This window comes from Sinocyclocheilus grahami, unplaced genomic scaffold (genome assembly GCF_001515645.1).
Source record: "Sinocyclocheilus grahami isolate Dianchi unplaced genomic scaffold, SAMN03320097.WGS_v1.1 scaffold54.1, whole genome shotgun sequence".
In the NCBI taxonomy this organism is placed as follows: Eukaryota; Metazoa; Chordata; class Actinopteri; order Cypriniformes; family Cyprinidae; genus Sinocyclocheilus; species Sinocyclocheilus grahami.
Window position 1 is genome coordinate 331650 of NW_015505233.1, and position 20096 is coordinate 351745.

Here is a 20096-nt window from a genome sequence, read left to right on the forward strand (position 1 = left end):
GTCATTCGAGTGTGTTTTTATATCATATATATAGTGTGTATATATATATATATATATATATATATATATATATATATATTAGATCCAATAGATGTTTTGCTGGACATTCAATAAGAAGAAAAATATAATTTCTACGTAAGGAATTATATTATGAACAATTATTTGCATTATCAATTATCAGTTTTCTCAATGTGTTTTAATTACATCATGCCATTATTTTCTTAGTCTGTTTCCAAAACAGTACATAAAAATCATTGATGATTCAGTGTCAAGGTTATAAAACATTGTCGGCGCTGATAGCCGTAGCGCGCAACATATAGTGCCTTTGTGCTACAGGCTTCCCGAGATCGAATCCCGGCTCGAGGACCTTTCCCGATCCCGCCCCCCTCTCTCTCTCTCTCTCCCACTTCGCTTTCTGTCACTTCTGCACTGTCCTATACTAATAATAATAATTTTTTTAAAAGTCGTCAATTTCTGAATGAGTCAGTAATTTCGAATGAATCAGTTTATTGAATTTGTGGTTAAATTCAAAATAGCATGTTAGCATACTAAATTGTAGGAATCGAATGATGGTATGATATTAGATTAGCCCCCTCTTTTTCTGCTTTTAAGTCTGCTCTAAAGACATATCTATTCTCTCTAGCTTTCAATACCTTGATCATTGGTTTAATTGTTGTTTTGTTATTGTTGGGTTTTAAATTTAATAGTCTTGTTTTATTCATTCAGAGTTTTTATTCTATTCTGTACAGCACTTTGGTCAACTTCGGTTGTTTTACAAATAAATAATGTATTGTAGTGTATTGTATGATATTCTGAAATTAGCAGTCACTTATTTTGTCCCTAAATGAATCAGTTTTTTGAACGAATCAGTTGACTGTATTCACTGACTTCCTCATAAAGTTTAGTGAGGCTCAGGAGGAATAGTTTCTCAGTGTTTTTGCTCAGGCCTCGCTCCTCTGGAGTAGTTTGTGTACTCAAACATTGTGCTGTTGAAGAGCAGCTTCTATTTTAATCCAATCGGAAGGTTAAGTGGAAGGGGTGGAGGAAATACAAATTACGACCGAACGCAGGGATGTTTGAAAGCTCTGTTTGCTGAGAGCAGGCGCCACGTGGAGTTCACTAGAACGCAATGTTTTACTGTCTAAAAATGACTCAGTGGAGCTTTAAAGAAGGGCTTTCCTTAGACTGACCGCTGTGAATCAACTGTGATTCACAGACTCCCTGCAGAATGTTGCCTTCACTACGTTTCTAATCATTAATCATTCGAATTAGTTTCATTAATCATTTGACAGCACAAATATATATATATATATATATATATATATATATATATGATTATTTTACATTTAGATAACCTTTAAAGTCATCTAATGCTCACTTGAAGTTCATCTTGAAAATAATAATAATTTAATTACACTTTTAAATTATAGTGATGTGATGCCTAAAATAAATTCTAGCAAATCATGTAAAAAACAGTTTGAGTGTTTTTGTTTGTTTATTTGTTTTGTTTTTAGTATTTTATTTTATTCAGAAACAGTATTCTTATTGTTAACTAAAACTATTAAAAATAATTTTAGGTCATTTAATTAAAGCTAAAAGAAAATATAAGTTTTAGACGAAAAAAACCTAAATGATAAATTAGAATTGTTGCCTTGACAACTAACTAAAATAAGTTTAGGTTGTAGTCCTATAATTACTAAAACTGATATAAAAATAAATGTAAACTATAAAGTAATATTTCTTAAGATCAACAACTAATAATAATGACAAAAGCACATAACATAATTACTAAAACTTGAACTCAAATTAAATGAAAACTGAAAATATAAAAATAAACACTAATACAAAATCGTATAATATTTTGTAAATAATACTAAAATAACACCGTTTAGATGTGATATAGAATTTTAATATCTGCCATGGTTGTTAATCAGTCCATTTTGGCCAGCAGTTTAATATTAGTGCATCTCAAAATGAGTTTTGCTATGTTCAGAAATGTGTCCGAACGTAATGCAAGTACACAAAAAACTGTGTCACCGTCAGTAAAATTAAATTTGCATGCGTGGCTGACACATGATTTTAGCAATATCTGGTGGGTCTGTTCTTGCAAAATATCAGGATTCAGCGATGAGCCATAAAGGAAAGGGATAGTGTGAGAAAGATCCGACTTCTCTCTGGAAGCTCTGCGATCGGATCCTGAAGGAAGTGAATGGGGGGATGGTGGCAGAGGAAGTCAGAATCCTTGAGATGAGTAAGCTGCATTGTTTTAGCAGCAGCACTCCCTCTATATCCAGCTGGATGGGTGGAGCGAAGGAAGAAGAACTGTGTAATGATGGAGGAGTGTGGGAGCCATAGAGGAGCTGGCAACCGCTGAGGTAGAGCAGGACGCTGGCCAAGTTGAATACTGGGCTCTAATTTTAGTAGAGGAGTGTGCCTGAGGGTCATGAGGACTTTATTACCAGATAAACTCATCACAACCTTTGGCAAAGCACAAACTGAACCGCGCTGAGTGGTGACACATAGTGGTGGACGTGTACCTTCTCTCATCACTCATTGGATGCAATTTATGAAGAATTCTCTTGTGTTTCTGACTAAGCAGCACTTTAATCTAATTTGTTTTTTTTTAAACTTTACATATTTCTTCACATCTTGCAAACGTTGCACATCCCTGTAAAGGAATAGTTCACCCAAAAATGAAAATGTACTCGCCCTCAGTCTATCCAAGATGTAGATAAATTTGTTTCTGTATCAGAACAGATTTGGAGAAATGTAGCATTGCATCACTTCCTCACCAGTGGATCCTCTGCAGTGAATGGGTGCCGTCAGAATGAGAGTCCAAACAGCTGATAAAAACATCACAATAATTCAGACTCCAGTTCATCAACTAATTTCTTGTGAAGTGAAAAGCTGCAAGTTTTTAAATAAACAAATCCATCATTAATGCATTTTAACTTTAAACCGTCACTTCTGGCCAAAATACCAGTCCAAAATCTATAATAACACTTTCTCCAGTAAAAAAAAGTCCATTCCCTGTTGTCCTCTTACATCAAGATCCAACCATATATTTGTTTTCACTTTTAAACTGTGCTTCATCTGTGCATATTATTTCTCTCCTGATTCAGATGAGATGACTTTTTTTCTTACTGGAGAAACCGATATTATGGATAGAGGACTTACATTTTGAGCAGAAGCAATGGTTTGAAGTTAAAAACATTTTGATGAATTTGTTTATTGCAAAACACAACTTTTCACTTCACAAGATGTTAATTGATGGTCTGGAGTCATGTTTATTACTTGTGGATTACAGTGTGAGAAAGATCCGACTTCTCTCTGGAAGCTCTGCGATCGGATCCTGAAGGAAGTGAATGGGGGGATGGTGGCAGAGGAAGTCAGAATCCTTGAGATGAGTAAGCTGCATTGTTTTAGCAGCAGCACTCCCTCTATATCCAGCTGGATGGGTGGAGCGAAGGAAGAAGAACTGTGTAATGATGGAGGAGTGTGGGAGCCATAGAGGAGCTGGCAACCGCTGAGGTAGAGCAGGACGCTGGCCAAGTTGAATACTGGGCTCTAATTTTAGTAGAGGAGTGTGCCTGAGGGTCATGAGGACTTTATTACCAGATAAACTCATCACAACCTTTGGCAAAGCACAAACTGAACCACGCTGAGTGGTGACACATAGTGGTGGACGTGTACCTTCTCTCATCACTCATTGGATGCAATTTATGAAGAATTCTCTTGTGTTTCTGACTAAGCAGCACTTTAATCTAATTTGTTTTTTTTAAAACTTTACATATTTCTTCACATCTTGCAAACGTTGCACATCCCTGTAAAGGAATAGTTCACCCAAAAATGAAAATGTACTCGCCCTCAGTCTATCCAAGATGTAGATAAATTTGTTTCTGTATCAGAACAGATTTGGAGAAATGTAGCATTACATCACTTCCTCACCAGTGGATCCTCTGCAGTGAATGGGTGCCGTCAGAATGAGAGTCCAAACAGCTGATAAAAACATCACAATAATTCAGACTCCAGTTCATCAACTAATTTCTTGTGAAGTGAAAAGCTGCAAGTTTTTAAATAAACAAATCCATCATTAATGCATTTTAACTTTAAACCGTCACTTCTGGCCAAAATACCAGTCCAAAATCTATAATAACACTTTCTCCAGTAAAAAAGTCCATTCCTTGTTGTCCTCTTACATTAAAAAAAAACATATATTTGTTTTCACTGTATTCACTTTTAAACGGTGCTTCATCGGTGCATATTATTTCGCTCCTGATTCAGATGAGATGAGTTTTTTCTTACTGGAGAAACCAATATTATGGATAGAGGACTTACATTTTGAGCAGAAGCAATGGTTTGAAGTTAAAAACACTTTGATGAATTTGTTTATTGCAAAACACAACTTTTCACTTCACAAGATGTTAATTGATGGTCTGGAGTCATGTTTATTACTTGTGGATTACTGTGATGTTTTTATCAGCTTTTTAGACTCTCATTCTGACGGCACCCATTCACTGCAGAAGGATCCATTGGTGAGCAAGTGATGTAATGCTATATTTCTCAGAATCTGTTCTGATGAAAAAACAAACTCATCTACATCTTGGATGGCTGGAGAGTAAGACAATTTTCTGCAAATTTAAATTTTTGGGCAAACTATTCCTTTTAACACCACCTGTTTTTAAGTGGTTTGTGATTGTGGTTGCACACACATGGTCTTAATTAGTACTGACTGAGGATATGAACTTGATCAAATGTACACTATTTTATTGTGCTTTGTAATAAATGGATGTTGATTTAAAATCTGGGTAAGTAACTGAAAAGTTGTGGGTTTGAATAGCCTCGTAGGTAAAGGACCACCAGGGGGTGTTGACTGGGTTTGTCTGCTTGCCCTCTAGAATCCCGGTGGCCCATCAGTAAAAATGGAAGTGCCTGAAAAAGACTCCCAGAGAGACACTTAATCATCAGTCCACAGTCGTCCTCAAGTCTATGCGTCTGTCTTTAGCATGACACTGGTATGAGGTCTAAACAAGCATAGCTTCATGCTAAACATGACAGAAGACCGCTGAAACATCTCTACTCGTACACACACTGATGAAACATTTAGGATCCTGTTTTATTAATGCTACAACCATTGTCATTTTAAACTACAAAACGTTTCTCTTGATCTAATGGTAATGTTTATTTTCTGTATTTGTATACTGGTGAAAACATATCAGGGTCACAGTTTATCCCAAAGTCAAAAGAAAATGACACTTTAAAAATTGTATTTTACGTTTTAGTTATTTAATTTAATATTGTCAACATTAAAGGTTGGACAGAGCATACTACAATGATCTATACATATTTTGGCGTTTAAATAATATATAATTATTTTTGCATATGCTATTTAGAATTACATTTTTCTTTTCATTGTAGGTTAATATGAAAAAAAAATGTTTCCTAAAAATAAGCAATTTCTTTAGGAAAGCAATATCTTTCTTTTGATTTTGGGGTGAAAAAGAACTGGACATGCTGTTGACAGCTTTCATGAGATTATGATCATGTATCATTAGGCCTACAAAAAGATGTTTTTGGATCCCACTTGTGCCTCCATGTCCATCTGCAGTGAATGGGTGCCGTCAGAATGAGAGTCCAAACAGCTGATAAAAACATCACAATAATTCAGACTCCAGTTCATCAACTAATTTCTTGTGAAGTGAAAAGCTGCAAGTTTTTAAATAAACAAATCCATCATTAATGCATTTTAACTTTAAACCGTCACTTCTGGCCAAAATACCAGTCCAAAATCCATAATAACACTTTCTCCAGTAAAAAAGTCCATTCCTTGTTGTCCTCTTACATTAAAAAAAAACATATATTTGTTTTCACTGTATTCACTTTTAAACGGTGCTTCATCGGTGCATATTATTTCGCTCCTGATTCAGATGAGATGAGTTTTTTCTTACTGGAGAAACCAATATTATGGATAGAGGACTTACATTTTGAGCAGAAGCAATGGTTTGAAGTTAAAAACACTTTGATGAATTTGTTTATTGCAAAACAACTTTTCACTTCACAAGATGTTAATTGATGGTCTGGAGTCATGTTTATTACTTGTGGATTACTGTGATGTTTTTATCAGCTGTTTGGACTCTCATTCTGACGGCACCCATTCACTGCAGAAGGATCCATTGGTGAGCAAGTGATGTAATGCTATATTTCTCAGAATCTGTTCTGATGAAAAAACAAACTCATCTACATCTTGGATGGCTGGAGAGTAAGACAATTTTCTGCAAATTTAAATTTTTGGGCAAACTATTCCTTTTAACACCACCTGTTTTTAAGTGGTTTGTGATTGTGGTTGCACACACATGGTCTTAATTAGTACTGACTGAGGATATGAACTTGATCAAATGTACACTATTTTATTGTGCTTTGTAATAAATGGATGTTGATTTAAAATCTGGGTAAGTAACTGAAAAGTTGTGGGTTTGAATAGCCTCGTAGGTAAAGGACCACCAGGGGGTGTTGACTGGGTTTGTCTGCTTGCCCTCTAGAATCCCGGTGGCCCATCAGTAAAAATGGAAGTGCCTGAAAAAGACTCCCAGAGAGACACTTAATCATCAGTCCACAGTCGTCCTCAAGTCTATGCGTCTGTCTTTAGCATGACACTGGTATGAGGTCTAAACAAGCATAGCTTCATGCTAAACATGACAGAAGACCGCTGAAACATCTCTACTCGTACACACACTGATGAAACATTTAGGATCCTGTTTTATTAATGCTACAACCATTGTCATTTTAAACTACAAAACGTTTCTCTTGATCTAATGGTAATGTTTATTTTCTGTATTTGTATACTGGTGAAAACATATCAGGGTCACAGTTTATCCCAAAGTCAAAAGAAAATGACACTTTAAAAATTGTATTTTACGTTTTAGTTATTTAATTTAATATTGTCAACATTAAAGGTTGGACAGAGCATACTACAATGATCTATACATATTTTGGCGTTTAAATAATATATAATTATTTTTCTTTTCATTGTAGGTTAATATGAAAAAAAAATGTTTCCTAAAAATAAGCAATTTCTTTAGGAAAGCAATATCTTTCTTTTGATTTTGGGGTGAAAAAGAACTGGACATGCTGTTGACAGCTTTCATGAGATTATGATCATGTATCATTAGGCCTACAAAAAGATGTTTTTGGATCCCACTTGTGCCTCCATGTCCAAAGTAAAGACAGACCCAGAGAATAAATGAGTCATAGACGTGATGTAGTAGTTCACTCTGTGGCCGGCGTTCTCTATTATTGGTGGTGGACAAAGACTCTGCCGTGACCTCAAAGTATCTATAGTTCCTACAGTTCATTTGTGAGGCGTGTTACAATAGGTTGCATGACCCTGGTTATGAATGGTGTCCTCACCAAGTGCTTAAAATGCAGCAGTTATTTTAAAGGAAGGGTAAAATCAGGGATGACCTGTCCATGTTATTTCATCCAGGCATATATCACTGTGTACCTTCCATGCAATGCAATAAACCATATCTATCCCATGTTAAACTCATATTTTATTTTATTATTTTATTTTATTTTAATGTGCCCTTTTCTGAGAATTTATGCCAAACTTACAATTCTATTTTTTTAAATTTTTTTATAAGGTGCTCTTTCTGCAAACTTATGCTAAGCTTCGAGTTCCACTTATTTTATTATATTATTTTATTTTATTTTAATGTGCCCTTTTCTGAGAATTTATGCCAAACTTACAATTCTATTTTATTTTTTTTTTATAAGGTGCTCTTTCTGCAAACTTATGCTAAGCTTCGAGTTCCACTTATTTTATTATATTATTTTATTTTAAGGTGACCTTTTCTGTGAAAATAAAATGTGCTAAACTTTTTATTTTATTTTATTTTAAGATGTTCTTTCTGTAAACTTATGCAAAACTGAAGTTATTTTTAATTATATATTTATTTAATTTAAGATGCTCTTTTCTGTAAACTTCCATGTTAAAATGTTAATTCTTGTTTTTCTTATTTTGCAGTGGTGATCAGTCAGTGGCAGAGTGAGCCGAAAGAACGGGTTATCTCTCTGGTTCTGACCCACCTGCCTCTCCTCAAACCGGGCAACGTTGAGGCCAAGGTGGAGTACATGAGTCTCCTGCCAAAGATCTTGGGCCACACCATTGAACATGGCCGGCACTTAGAGGAAAGCAGACAGCTTCTGTCCTACGCCCTCATCCACCCCGCAACCTCCCTCGAGGACCGGGGGAACCTCGCCCTCTGGCTCAACCACCTGGAGGAGCGGGCGGCCGCCCGAGGAGACTCCCTTGAGCGCGCGCCTTCATCCCACCATGGGCAGCCTCCACACCTCTATCCCCACCACCAGCGCTACGGGTCGGACGACCGTCTCAACGGCTGGCAGGGTTCAAGGGACTCTGGGCTGGGAAGTTGGCAGCATCAGCAGCAACAGGGCTGCGAAAATGGGCATCTCTCACTGTACCCATCATCCTCTGTGCCCTCCACTATCAATGCTGTAGGTACAGGCTGTGGGACCAACACAAGTGAGTGGGCTATTCTTCACTTTCGGCTTAACGTGGGGTGACGTCTGTCTCCCATTGCTTAGTCTGTCCATAACCACAGGTGTTTCATATAAGCTAGCTGCTATTTTGTCTATTTCGTCTTTGGCAAGTACAGCTGCAGATCCAGACTAGCAAGATGTCAAATCTTTCAACGTTGATATTATTGTGACACTCTCAAATCCCCATTCATATCCTCCTGGACAGTTCAGATGTTGTACTAATGACTTGAAGTTTATCTCTCGGATGTAGGAGCATTCAGAAGTACGATAGCCCACGAAATAAGAGGAAAAAACATGCATTTGCGGCACTGCTGTGCTGTGGGCATAACAAAGATATTCAGATTGAACATATCTGTGGTCAGAGCATGATATTTCCAGCTAAGAATGCAAGGGTCTTTTTTTTCTGATGAAGGAGACAGCTGAGGATATAAATAAGGGCATATTTAAAGCACTGCTCCACCAGATCCTCTTTATTTTTGACTATTTGGAGTACTTAACAGCACAAAGGACTGGTTTCGCAGCTCACCTCCAGCAGCCTCAGGATGTAGGCTTTAAAAAATATTATCTTATCTGTCCACTGGACAAATACTGCTCTTCCGTTTGACTTATTGTGTTAAACGGTTTAGGGTAACCCTCTGTTTCATGTCAACTAAGGCTGCATATTGATACAGATTTCCTGAATTCAGTTTGATTCAGATTCACAAGCTTTCATTTGTATTTAATTGCAATTTGGATTTGATTCAATTCTGACTCATTTGGGCATTTACCAAAAACAAAACATTTTTTCAGTTTATGCCCAAAAAAACTACCTTCCAACATGCTAAAAATTAACAACATGGCCTACAGTATTGCTATTTATATTTAAAGGGGTCATATGATGCTTTTTTAAAGATCATTATTTTGTGTATTTGGTGTTACAGAATATGTTGACATGCTTTTAAAGTAAAAAAAACCACATTATTTTTCAAATACTGTACATTATTGTAGGTCCTCTATGCCCCGCCTCTCTCAAACGCTTTGTTTTCTACAAAGTCCCTCCTTCCGACAAGCGCAGTCTGCTTTGATTGGCCAGCTGACCCACTGCATTGTGATTAATCGAACACCGCAAGCACTCGTCGGAAATGTAACGCCCTTTACCATAATCACGAGCTTCATCTTTCAAAATAAATGTAAAGACAGTAAATAATGTCATTAGTTTTACCATCAGTTCAAGCCCGAAAGGGGAACAGAGTCGCGTGACAGACAGTGATGAAGCTGGTATGTGTTTGCAGTACACAAGCCAAGGTTAAGAGAGCTGACTCCACTGTGATGTGACCCTGTCTCTCTCTCTCTCTCTCTCTCTCTCACACACACACACACACACACACACACGATTCGTAAAACTCTGCATTTGAACAGTCAATAGCAAATACTTAAACTAATAACAAAACAAACTTACAGTAGCTGATTTTACTGTTATTTAATTAAAACTACTAATTAAAACAAAATACAAATTAAACTAATAAAATATGGCTAAAGCACATGACAAAATTACTAAAAAGTAAACTTTAATAGTATATAAATAATACTAAAACATCACTGGTGTAAACAATAAAAAGTGCATTATTTTAACAATAAAAAAATTCAATTGTTTTGTAGTTAAATTATCTCATCAATAGCAATACTTTTTCAGCTATTTCTTTCTCAAAACCTGTGAGAAAAGCATGGATATAGTGGATTGTAATCACTGATGAATTAATGTATTAAATGTCTTCTATTTAAAATAAGAGTAGATGGTATACATCATTTTTTAATAATTAATTAATGTGAATGAAATGTTCAAATGAAATACTATAAATTATAATATGCATACATTACATTTTATAATGATGGCTTCAGTCAGTTATTTTTGGTCCATGTAGGGAATCAGGTGGATGGTGAAATTGGCGCTAGCTTCTTTTATTTATATATGTTTTTGTTTAATTCATTAATTAATAATGTAAATATATTAATATAATACTTTTATAATAATGAAGGATTCAGTTCATTGTAATTTTGGTCCATTCATGGTATCAGATCAACAAAGTGATACAGGTGTAAATTTACTTCTTTACAACAAAGCTTTAATCATGATTGATAAGACAATAAAAAACATATTTGTCTCCTTGACAGAGGAGAATAAAATCTAATAATATATAAGACCATCTTAGAATTTTTTTCCACATACTCACCAATGAACATTTGTAAATTGAATTAGAACAGCATCCTGTGTCCTTTCTTTACCCACACAAACACCCTCTCACCTCCCCAACTAAGCACCACATACCATCCCAGCTCTTCCCTTGTAAGGTATCCTTTGTGGGGGTTTGTATTTAGGGAAAATGGCTAATATTTAGGGACTGGAACTTGTAATGTTAGCTGGGCACCTATTTTAAACTAGCCCGCGAAGACCTATATATAGTCCAAACATTTACAGCCGCATATAGGAGGAGAGAACGCTCTCCACACGGCCCATAACGTATCTTCTCCATCTCGTTCTCTGTTTGTTTCCTCTTTCCCCTCATCCGTGACGGGGTCGAATGTTCCAGAAGAGGAAGACAGACTCACCTGTTTATTAGGTGCAATGGAAAAGACTTGCAGCTTGTTTGGTTTGCCAGGTTTTCCTCCCTTAGTGGAAACAAATAAACTTGTGTTGGTTGTGCTGGCTAAAGCAGTTTAGAGCTACAGAAGCTGTTAGTCAGACTAGTCTGAGATGTTTGCCATGAAAGTTATTAAAAATTCCAACCACACTACTGAAAATGAGGGTCTGGGGTACAGTTCATGTATGTATGTATGTGTGCGTGCGTGCGTGCGTGCATGTACTATTTGAGAAGATGAACTAGTATTGATAATGTAGAAGTTGCTTGTCATTTGGGATTGGAACCAGGAACTTTTATTCAGAAATGGTTCTAAATCATTCAGACTCTTGAGTGGTTCTTTTTAGTGTTCCTTGTAGTGAATCAAAAACTTACTGTGCAGCTTTAGTAGTGTAGTCTGATTCACGAACAAATGACTCTTATGAGTCGGTTCTTTTTATTGAATCAAAAAGCGTAGTCAGATCAGATCCCAAACAAATGAGTCTGTTCTAGTCAGTGAGCCAAAAAACACGCAGCTTATAAATTTGTTACTGACTGCGTTTTCATATGACAACATGTTAAAGTTGCACATTAGGTTTGTCCATTGTGTTATAAAAAAATAGCTGAATGAATAAAATAACTACTTTTTTATTTAGTATATTGATATAATATATAGTTTTATGCGTCTATAAAAAGATTGTTATTAAGTTTGTGTAAACCAGTGTAACTAAATCTAAAACTCTTATGAAAATCTGTTAACTAAAATAAAATAAACTCTATCTGAAGTTCTAAAATTATAAACTGAAATAAATGTAAATGAAAACTAAATACAAATATAAAAAAACAACTAATAAAACAAATGAACATGACAAAATGAAAATATAAAAATAAAAGTCAATTCAAAACATTAGCCTAAACAGTATAATAGTTTATACATAATACTAAAATAACAGTAATATAAACAAATATATGTCTAAAATAATATAAAATAAAAATATTTTAAAGGAGACATATTATGCCCCTTTTTACAATATGTAATATAAGTCTCTGGTGTCCCCAGAATGTCTCTGTGAAGTTTCAGCTCAAAATACCCCACAGATCATTTATTATATCATTTTGAAAATGCCTGTTTTGAGTGGAAGCAGAAACGCGCTGTTTTTCGGGCCTGTCTCTTTAAATGCAAATGAGCTGCTGCTCCCCGCCCCCATTTCCAGAATAGAGCTGCCATTACAGCTCGTACCTGCTAAAAAACATCTGTTTTGGTTCTGATTATCATGTTTATCACGCTGAAATCAGGCGTTTTAAACCATATGAGATTAAACTTCCGATATATGGTTTTTTGAGTGCATACATCTGAAGCACACGGACAGAAAGCGGCTTTCACAGCATGTGAGTACTAAACTTAAGTTCTCATTCACACACAAATTTACGTTAAAACACGCACAAGTTACAAAAACATAGGTAAACAGCTGGGAAATAAATCACATGTTTATTTTAGATCTTTGTGGCAGCAGCAATATACAGTAAATAAATCATTAAATCCTCTGCTCTCTGTCTCCTCTGAGGCTGGGACTCTAAATAGTGTTCTGTGCTCGTCTGTGCAGCCGAAGACAGAACAGTTAGCATGTTTTGCTCAAACTTTTGCCATGACATTAGAACTGCTACACTGTTGTCGCTTGCGAAAACACAGTGACGGCTCCGTGGGTGGAAACTTACAGATTAAGGGGCGGTGATATTATAATGAGATCCTTTTACCACGTCACCAAGGGAGCAAAATCTGACGCGCTCGTTTTTTTCAGACGCTTGCAGAAAAAGGCTTACTAAAACAAAGTTACTGGGTTAATCTTTTTCACGTTTTTTTGGTTGGTAGATGCACCGGGGACCTGATTATAACACTTAAAACCTGGAAAGTCAGATTTTCATGATATGTCACCTTTAAATGTATTCAATATTAAATTGATCTCACCATTTGGCAATTATTTTCCAATTATTACTTTCTCAAAGTTATAAAATCGTTAATAGAGCTAGTGTATTGTAATCACTAATTGATTAATGTAATAGATTTCTTACATTTAAAATAAGAGCTGCATGCTATGCAGTGACACTCAAATATGGAGTAGATGGTATGTTAAATGATATAACATTTTGAATACATTATTATATATTATTCAAAATAGCCCTGGAATATGAAATCATATCCTTCTGCTCATATTCATTGCAGTCCAAAATAATTTCACATGCTTAAAGTCTAGCGTGACCACCCCTCTACTACTCGACCCCCTGATTGTCCACACTGACTAGACAGAAAATAGTATGTTTTAAAAAGTTCACCCTTATGTCTGCTTAGTGACAACAGAGCTACCAATCGTAGCTTGGAAATGTAATGCTTTTGTATAAATATAACAGTCCTGACTCGTTTGTGTTTATGAGGATCCCTGTGGCCCGATCTCACGGCGCATGTCTCTTTTCTCGCAGTTCTGTCGGCTGGACAGCACAGTCCTCTGCGGCGTTCGGTGTCTCTGACCCCTCCGATGAGCGGCGGATCTAACCAGCCTCTGGGGCACGGATGGCTCTCCCAGGAGGACCTGCGTCCCCGCGGGCCGGCCCCCGACCACGCCCCCATCTCTCCTCAGAGCAGCGTGGCGTCCTCGGGCAGCGGAGGCAGCGAGCACCTGGAGGAACACGCTGCTGCCCGAAGTACATTCCATGAGGAGGGCAGCGGGATGAGGGGTGAGCCACAGAAGTGTTTATGTAGACAATTTTTATGACAACTAAACAGATCTTGAAAATAATTCATTGGTCTAATTAGTCACGATGAGCCTAGGGCTTTAAAAACTAGGTCACTTACAAGAAAAATTATCCTGCATTGCTTTTCATCTGAAAAAATGTGATGTCACTCTCAGATGTTCCGGCATGGCTGAAGAGTCTGCGTCTCCATAAGTACGCTGGACTCTTCTCCACCATGACCTATGATGAGATGCTGTCACTGACGGAGCAGCAGCTGGAAGCTCAGGTTGGTGTTTTGATACTTTTCATTGCTAGGCTGCAAAAATGACTTTCTTACTCAATCGTCTTGTATTCCAGTATAAATAATTAAACGCATGTAAAATAAGATTTTACATTTACTATAAGATATTTTTCAAGATGTTTTTACAAGCTGATGTAAGATAATAAGTCTTGTATTTAGAGAAATCAATTCAAATTCAAGGTGTTTGTGAAAAACACATTTGCACATAAAACATTTATTCCCTTTTGTATTACATTTATATTACTCACCCCATTGACACCCCATTTTTAATCAGTTTGAAAAGACTTATTAACCAAAAATTAAGAATTTGTTCCCATGACTTACTCCTTTGTTCCCTCATTTTAGGTAAATTGTAGCTATGATTTAATTGAATTAAAACAAGGAAACTAATTAGTAAATCATGGTAGAGATTTAATGAAACCGAGAATTAATAAAACATAATAGGTAACACTTTATTTTACAGTGTCCTTGTTAACATGTTACATGTACTTACTATTAAAAGAACAATAAATTATGCATAATTACATGCACGTAATTGCATGCTAAGTAGATGTAGTTCATTAATATTACTCTGTACTTAAATATATAATTACACTGTAACAAGGACACCTTAACGTGTAACCATAATTATTAATTTGCTCGTTTTAGTTAAATCATTTTATGTTTTTTCTCTGCATGTCTTGGCAGAGCTCAGTCAAAAATACTAATGAAGGAAATCAGTTGTGCAAATCTCCAGTGTGAAAATGATTAAAGCAAGAAATATTGCCAGAGAGGTTCTAGCATGTACAAGATACAGACATGCTTGTGAGAGTTTGAGCCAATCAAATGACTCTGTTACTCAATGGCTCCTCTAGCTATTTATGTGTTGCAGGGGTTGAAAATCAATTACAATGTCTTGATTTAGCTAGTTTGCTAATAACATTTAGCTCTTAATTTGTGGCTATTATTGTAGGGGAATTGTATAGTGTCTCCATCATGTATGTACATATATAGATTTTTACATTTTATATATTGTAGCAGCTTTGCATAGTATGAGATCTGTTGTTCTGTCATATAGCATGTCAGATTTTGTTTTAAATCTTGTTTTTCTCTGATATAGCAAGTCACCAAAGGGGCACGGCACAAGATCATCATCAGTATTCAGAAGCTGAAAGACAGACAAAACATGCTACGCTGTTTGGAGAAGGTCAGAGACTCTCTTTCCCCATCTCAGTTTATTTCAACCCATAGTCTTTGTTTTTGTGAACAGTCCTATTAAACTTTACATTTGCAGTCATTCATACTGTGGATACTTTTTTCACTGTTTCAGCTTTGGGTTTGAACCTTCAACCTTTCCGTTTCCAGCCTTGATCTTTAACTGCAGTGCCACACCAACTCTGAAGCCCAAACCTCTGCCATTATCATTTTCACATGCAATTTGTATGTGTGTTAATTATTAAATGTCATCTATTTAATTCAAGGACACAGTATTTGAAACAACAAGAGACAGGAAGGAGCCAGATGTCTAATTTCAGAGCAACCTTTTCATCAAGCTTTCCATCTCCATGCATTTGTAGCATCAGAAATCAGACACCTCCTCCCGATAGCTGAATCCATTTAAAGTTTTAATGTCCCGCATGTGTCGGCCCTGTTAAGAGTCGCACCGTGCGACGGGGAAACAAACATGCTCGTATTTTTGGTAGACCTTTATTTTGTCCTCATGTCATTTTCCGCCTCATTACATGTCTGAAATATCCCGACACCCGACAGTTGCCCGTATTGAATTTATGGAAGCGTCCAAAATAATGCCGCACCGCAACCTTGAATATAACAGCTACGCTCGCATCCATTCATTTGTCATCTCGCTCTCTTTCAGGACATTTTGGAGGGAGGGAATCTACGTGGTCCTTTGCAGGAGCTCCACCAGATCATCCAGACGCCCATTAAAGCCTGCAGCACAGAGGAGTCTTCACAGCGCCACCTGCTGAGCGCTGAGAGGAAGAGCAGCATCGCCACTTCCCACCTGGGTGGAGGAGAGACAGAGGGCAGCTCCACGTTCATAGCCGAGGGAGACATCCCCGCTCAGTTCACTCGCGTCATGGGCAAAGGTTCATACTTAGTTCTTCTCATCATCTAAGAATCATTTGAGGCTTTTAGGAATGTTTAGGTCACCACTTTCCATTTCCAAACAACTTTATCTTATGGACAGAAAAACGGGTCAGAAGATGTCAGATAGAGATCATGTAATTTTCTTCCCTTAGCTCTTGCTTAGTTTTCCATAACTATATGAGATTGAATGTCATACTGAACTAATATAGTTTGGCATTGTGTAAGTTTTTTTTTTTATATAAATATGTGACTTTAACTCTTTCTTTCTGTTTTTGTGACAGTTTGCACACAGCTCCTCGTCTCCGGGTCGGATGAGGAGAACATTAGTTCCTACCTACAGCTTATTGATAAGTGCCTAATCCATGAGGTGAGGGTTCATCAACTTGAAGTATCCTTTAATTAATTTCTTAATACATGAAAGTTCTTGGTCTTACTGAGAAAAATTCATCCGCTTTTTATAAATCCCATTGGATATAATCATGTCCTTACTTGTTGAATATCCTGTTCCACTCAGAAAAGTGTCAAATAATAGAAGTAATATGGTTAGTGAACTAGTGTTGTTATTGTTAACCAAAACTAAAACGGTAATTAAAGTAAAGCTGAAATAACTTAAATGAAAATTAGAAATGTTGCCTTGGCAGCCAACTGTCATAAGTTTAAGTCGAAACATTACATTTACTAAAACTAAAGCATAAATAAAAATTAAATAAAGCTAAATGGAAATATAAAAAATGAAAGCACAAGAAAAAAAAGTAATAAATTAAAACTGATAATATAAAAATAAAATATAATTCAAAATATTAATAAATACTATTATTATAAATATACTATATATATATATATATATATCATCTTCTTATCAGGAAGACTCCAAATTTTCAAGAGTGTCTCTGAGAAATTAGACTTAAATTCAGTAAACACTCATTTGATTTCATGACGTTTAAGGCATTTGTTAGGTGCTTTTATCCAAATCAAAGTACAAAAAGTGTTTTAGTTTCTCATGTGAGACTGTTGAGGTCAGCAGATGGCGAGCATACAGTTCCCTTTTCTGGTTTGTATTATCCTTATTATCAAAACTTCTGAACAAATTACACACTAAATTTATGAATAAGCAGACATAGTCCCATTAGGCACAGTTCTGGAGTGATCAGTTATGAGGTGTGAAGTATGTTGAGCTGGAATGGAAATCCTGAGTCTCTCACTGCTGTGATGTCTCCCACCTCTCGCAGTCCTTCACAGAGACACAGAAGAAGAGGTTGTTGTCTTGGAAGCAGCAGGTGCAGGTACAGTTCCGGTCAATTTCACGGAAAACTCTCCTGGACCTAACAGGACAGAGAAGAAGGTAAAGTAGATTTTGGAGGTCATGGTTAGAACCAAAGCACAATTTAACCTCTTTATTCTGTTTAGAACATTTGACTGTGCATTATTCTTCATATGTTTCTAAATGATTAAATAAAATTCAGTGGAAGTTATTCACTATGACAGCTGCCATCTGATTAGCAGAGCAGTGATTCCCGACAAAACTAGGTTTGTTGCTTAAGTTTTACCGAATTACGTCATGCAGTGAACTGAGAACAGACATTAGCCAAGAACAGTCATTTTGAGGTTTACTCTGTCAGACACGTTGATTGATTTAGGTCAGAATTATTGCCATCTGTGTTTTTATTTATTGGACTAATACTTTAATGATGATCAAAAACCACAGACCACACAGATGTGTTTAGGACCATGAGTCACGATTTGCCGTCACTCCCTACTGGATTACATCACGGCCCGAAAATAGAGCATATGATACTCAACAAGAATCTCCTATTTAATGCCACAGTATGAGGCATTATGGACTTCTACATCAGTGGTTCTCAAACTTTTTAACTTTAAAGTTCCCCATTGTCAAAGTCAATACAAAAAGGCCCTCCTACACAGAGTCTTTTTTTTTTTTTACATGAGTTTGTTCTGTTTTTTTAATAGATACTAGGGCTGTCAACTCTTTCTTTTAAAGAAAACATATGAGTAAATTTATTTGAAAGGAATATACTGTGTGTGTGCATATATATATATATATATATATATATATATACACACACACACACACACACAGAGCGGGTAAAATAAGTATTGAACATGTCACCATTTTTCTCAGTAAATATTTTTCTAAAGGTGCTGTTGACATGAAATTTTCACCAGATGTAGGGTAACAACCCAAGTAATCCATACATACAAATAATTTCAGAAATTAAGTTATGTGTAATAAAATGGAATGACACAGAAAAAAAGTATTGAACTACTGAAATTGATTTAATACTTAGTATAAAACCTTTGTTGGTAATGACAGCTTCAAGACGCCTCCTGTATGGAGAAACTAGTCGTATGCATTGCTCAGATGTGATTTTGGCCCATTCTTCCACACAAAAAGTCTTCAAATCTTGAAAGTTCCATGGGCCTCTTCTATGAACTCTAATCTTTAGTTCCTATTTTCTATTGGATTCAAGTCAGATGATTGTCTGAGCCATTCTAGCAGCTTTACTTTCTTTCTCTGAAACCAATTGAGAGTTTCCTTGGCTGTGTTTGGGATCATTGTCTCACTGGAATGTCCACCCTTGTTTCATCTTCATCTTCCTGGTACTGTAGGTGTTGGGACTGAACCAGCTAATATTAATTTCCACTGTCAAGGGGCAGGATTGCTTTCTAATTACTGACAGATTACTGACAAGGTGTCTTGGCTTTCCATGCTTTTTTGCACCTCCCTTCATGTATTCAATACTTTTTCTCTGTGTCATACCATTTTATTACACATAACTTAATTTCTGAACTTGTTTGTTTTGTTTTCTTTGCATGTATGGATTAATTGGGTTGTTACCGACATCTGGTGAAAATTTCATGTCAACAGCACCTTTAGAAATATATTTACTGAGAAAAGTGGTGACGTGTTCAATACTTATTTTACCCGATGTGTATGTGTGTATATACTGTATATATACACTGAACAAAATGATAAACGCAACACTTTTGTTTTTGCCCCCATTTGTCATGAGCTGTACTCAAAGATCTAAGACTTTTTCTATGTACACAAAAGGCCTATTTCTCTCAAATATTGTTCACAAATCTGTCTAAATCTGTGTTAGTGAGCACTTCTCCTTTGCCGAGATAATCCATCCACCTCACAGGTGTGGCATATCAAGATGCTGATTAGACAGCATGATTATTGCACAGGTGTGCCTTAGGCTGGCCACAATAAAAGGCCACTCTGATCACAAATGTAACCGGTTAGCACAGTAACCCAGTAATCGCGGCAACCGCATTCCTCTCCGAAAAGCAAGAGACTAGATAAGAAAGAGGTCTAAAAATGATCAACACCATGTCCCAAATCATGGCCAACTTTAGCGGCAACAACCACACACAAATGTAATACCCACAAGCACATACACACAGTGGCGCCTGCAGGTGTTCGGCTGTACGCACTGTGTGTACCATGAGCGCTCAGACTGACCTGAGATTTGCCCCGCAAACATTTCAGCAGTAAATTATAGGACTGTGTGTCCCGTATTTCTGTCGACTGAACCAGCCATGCCATTAATTATGAATTTATCAGTCTTTTGCATGCCAAAGTAAACTTCTGCATATAAACATTACGCCAAATAGAAACAGAAAATCGTGCTATACGCACTTTCATGAGATCGGGTTAGACTACAACAATTAATTTGTAGCCTAGTCTATTTTACAAATGGGAATACAATGAATTCATGACAATGTTTTACATTCAAGCTACCCGTAAAATTTTAGTGTAACGTTCTTTAAAATCATCTGGAATGCAATAAAGTAATTTTTAA

General features: G+C 36.4%; 1 protein-coding gene across 2 annotated transcripts in view; it reads left to right on the plus strand.

Moving 5' to 3' along the window:
• The window catches only part of LOC107583459 (protein Smaug homolog 1-like), a 50400-nt gene that overhangs the window by 17730 nt on the left and 12574 nt on the right, over positions 1-20096 (plus strand). For both annotated transcript variants that reach the window (XM_016269659.1, XM_016269660.1), the window contains exons 2-8: positions 8024-8542; positions 13629-13883; positions 14057-14166; positions 15281-15367; positions 16037-16268; positions 16551-16636; positions 17499-17611. In XM_016269659.1, coding sequence (XP_016125145.1) covers positions 8024-8542; positions 13629-13883; positions 14057-14166; positions 15281-15367; positions 16037-16268; positions 16551-16636; positions 17499-17611 — 1402 coding nt within the window. The remainder of the gene's footprint in view (positions 1-8023; positions 8543-13628; positions 13884-14056; positions 14167-15280; positions 15368-16036; positions 16269-16550; positions 16637-17498; positions 17612-20096) is intronic.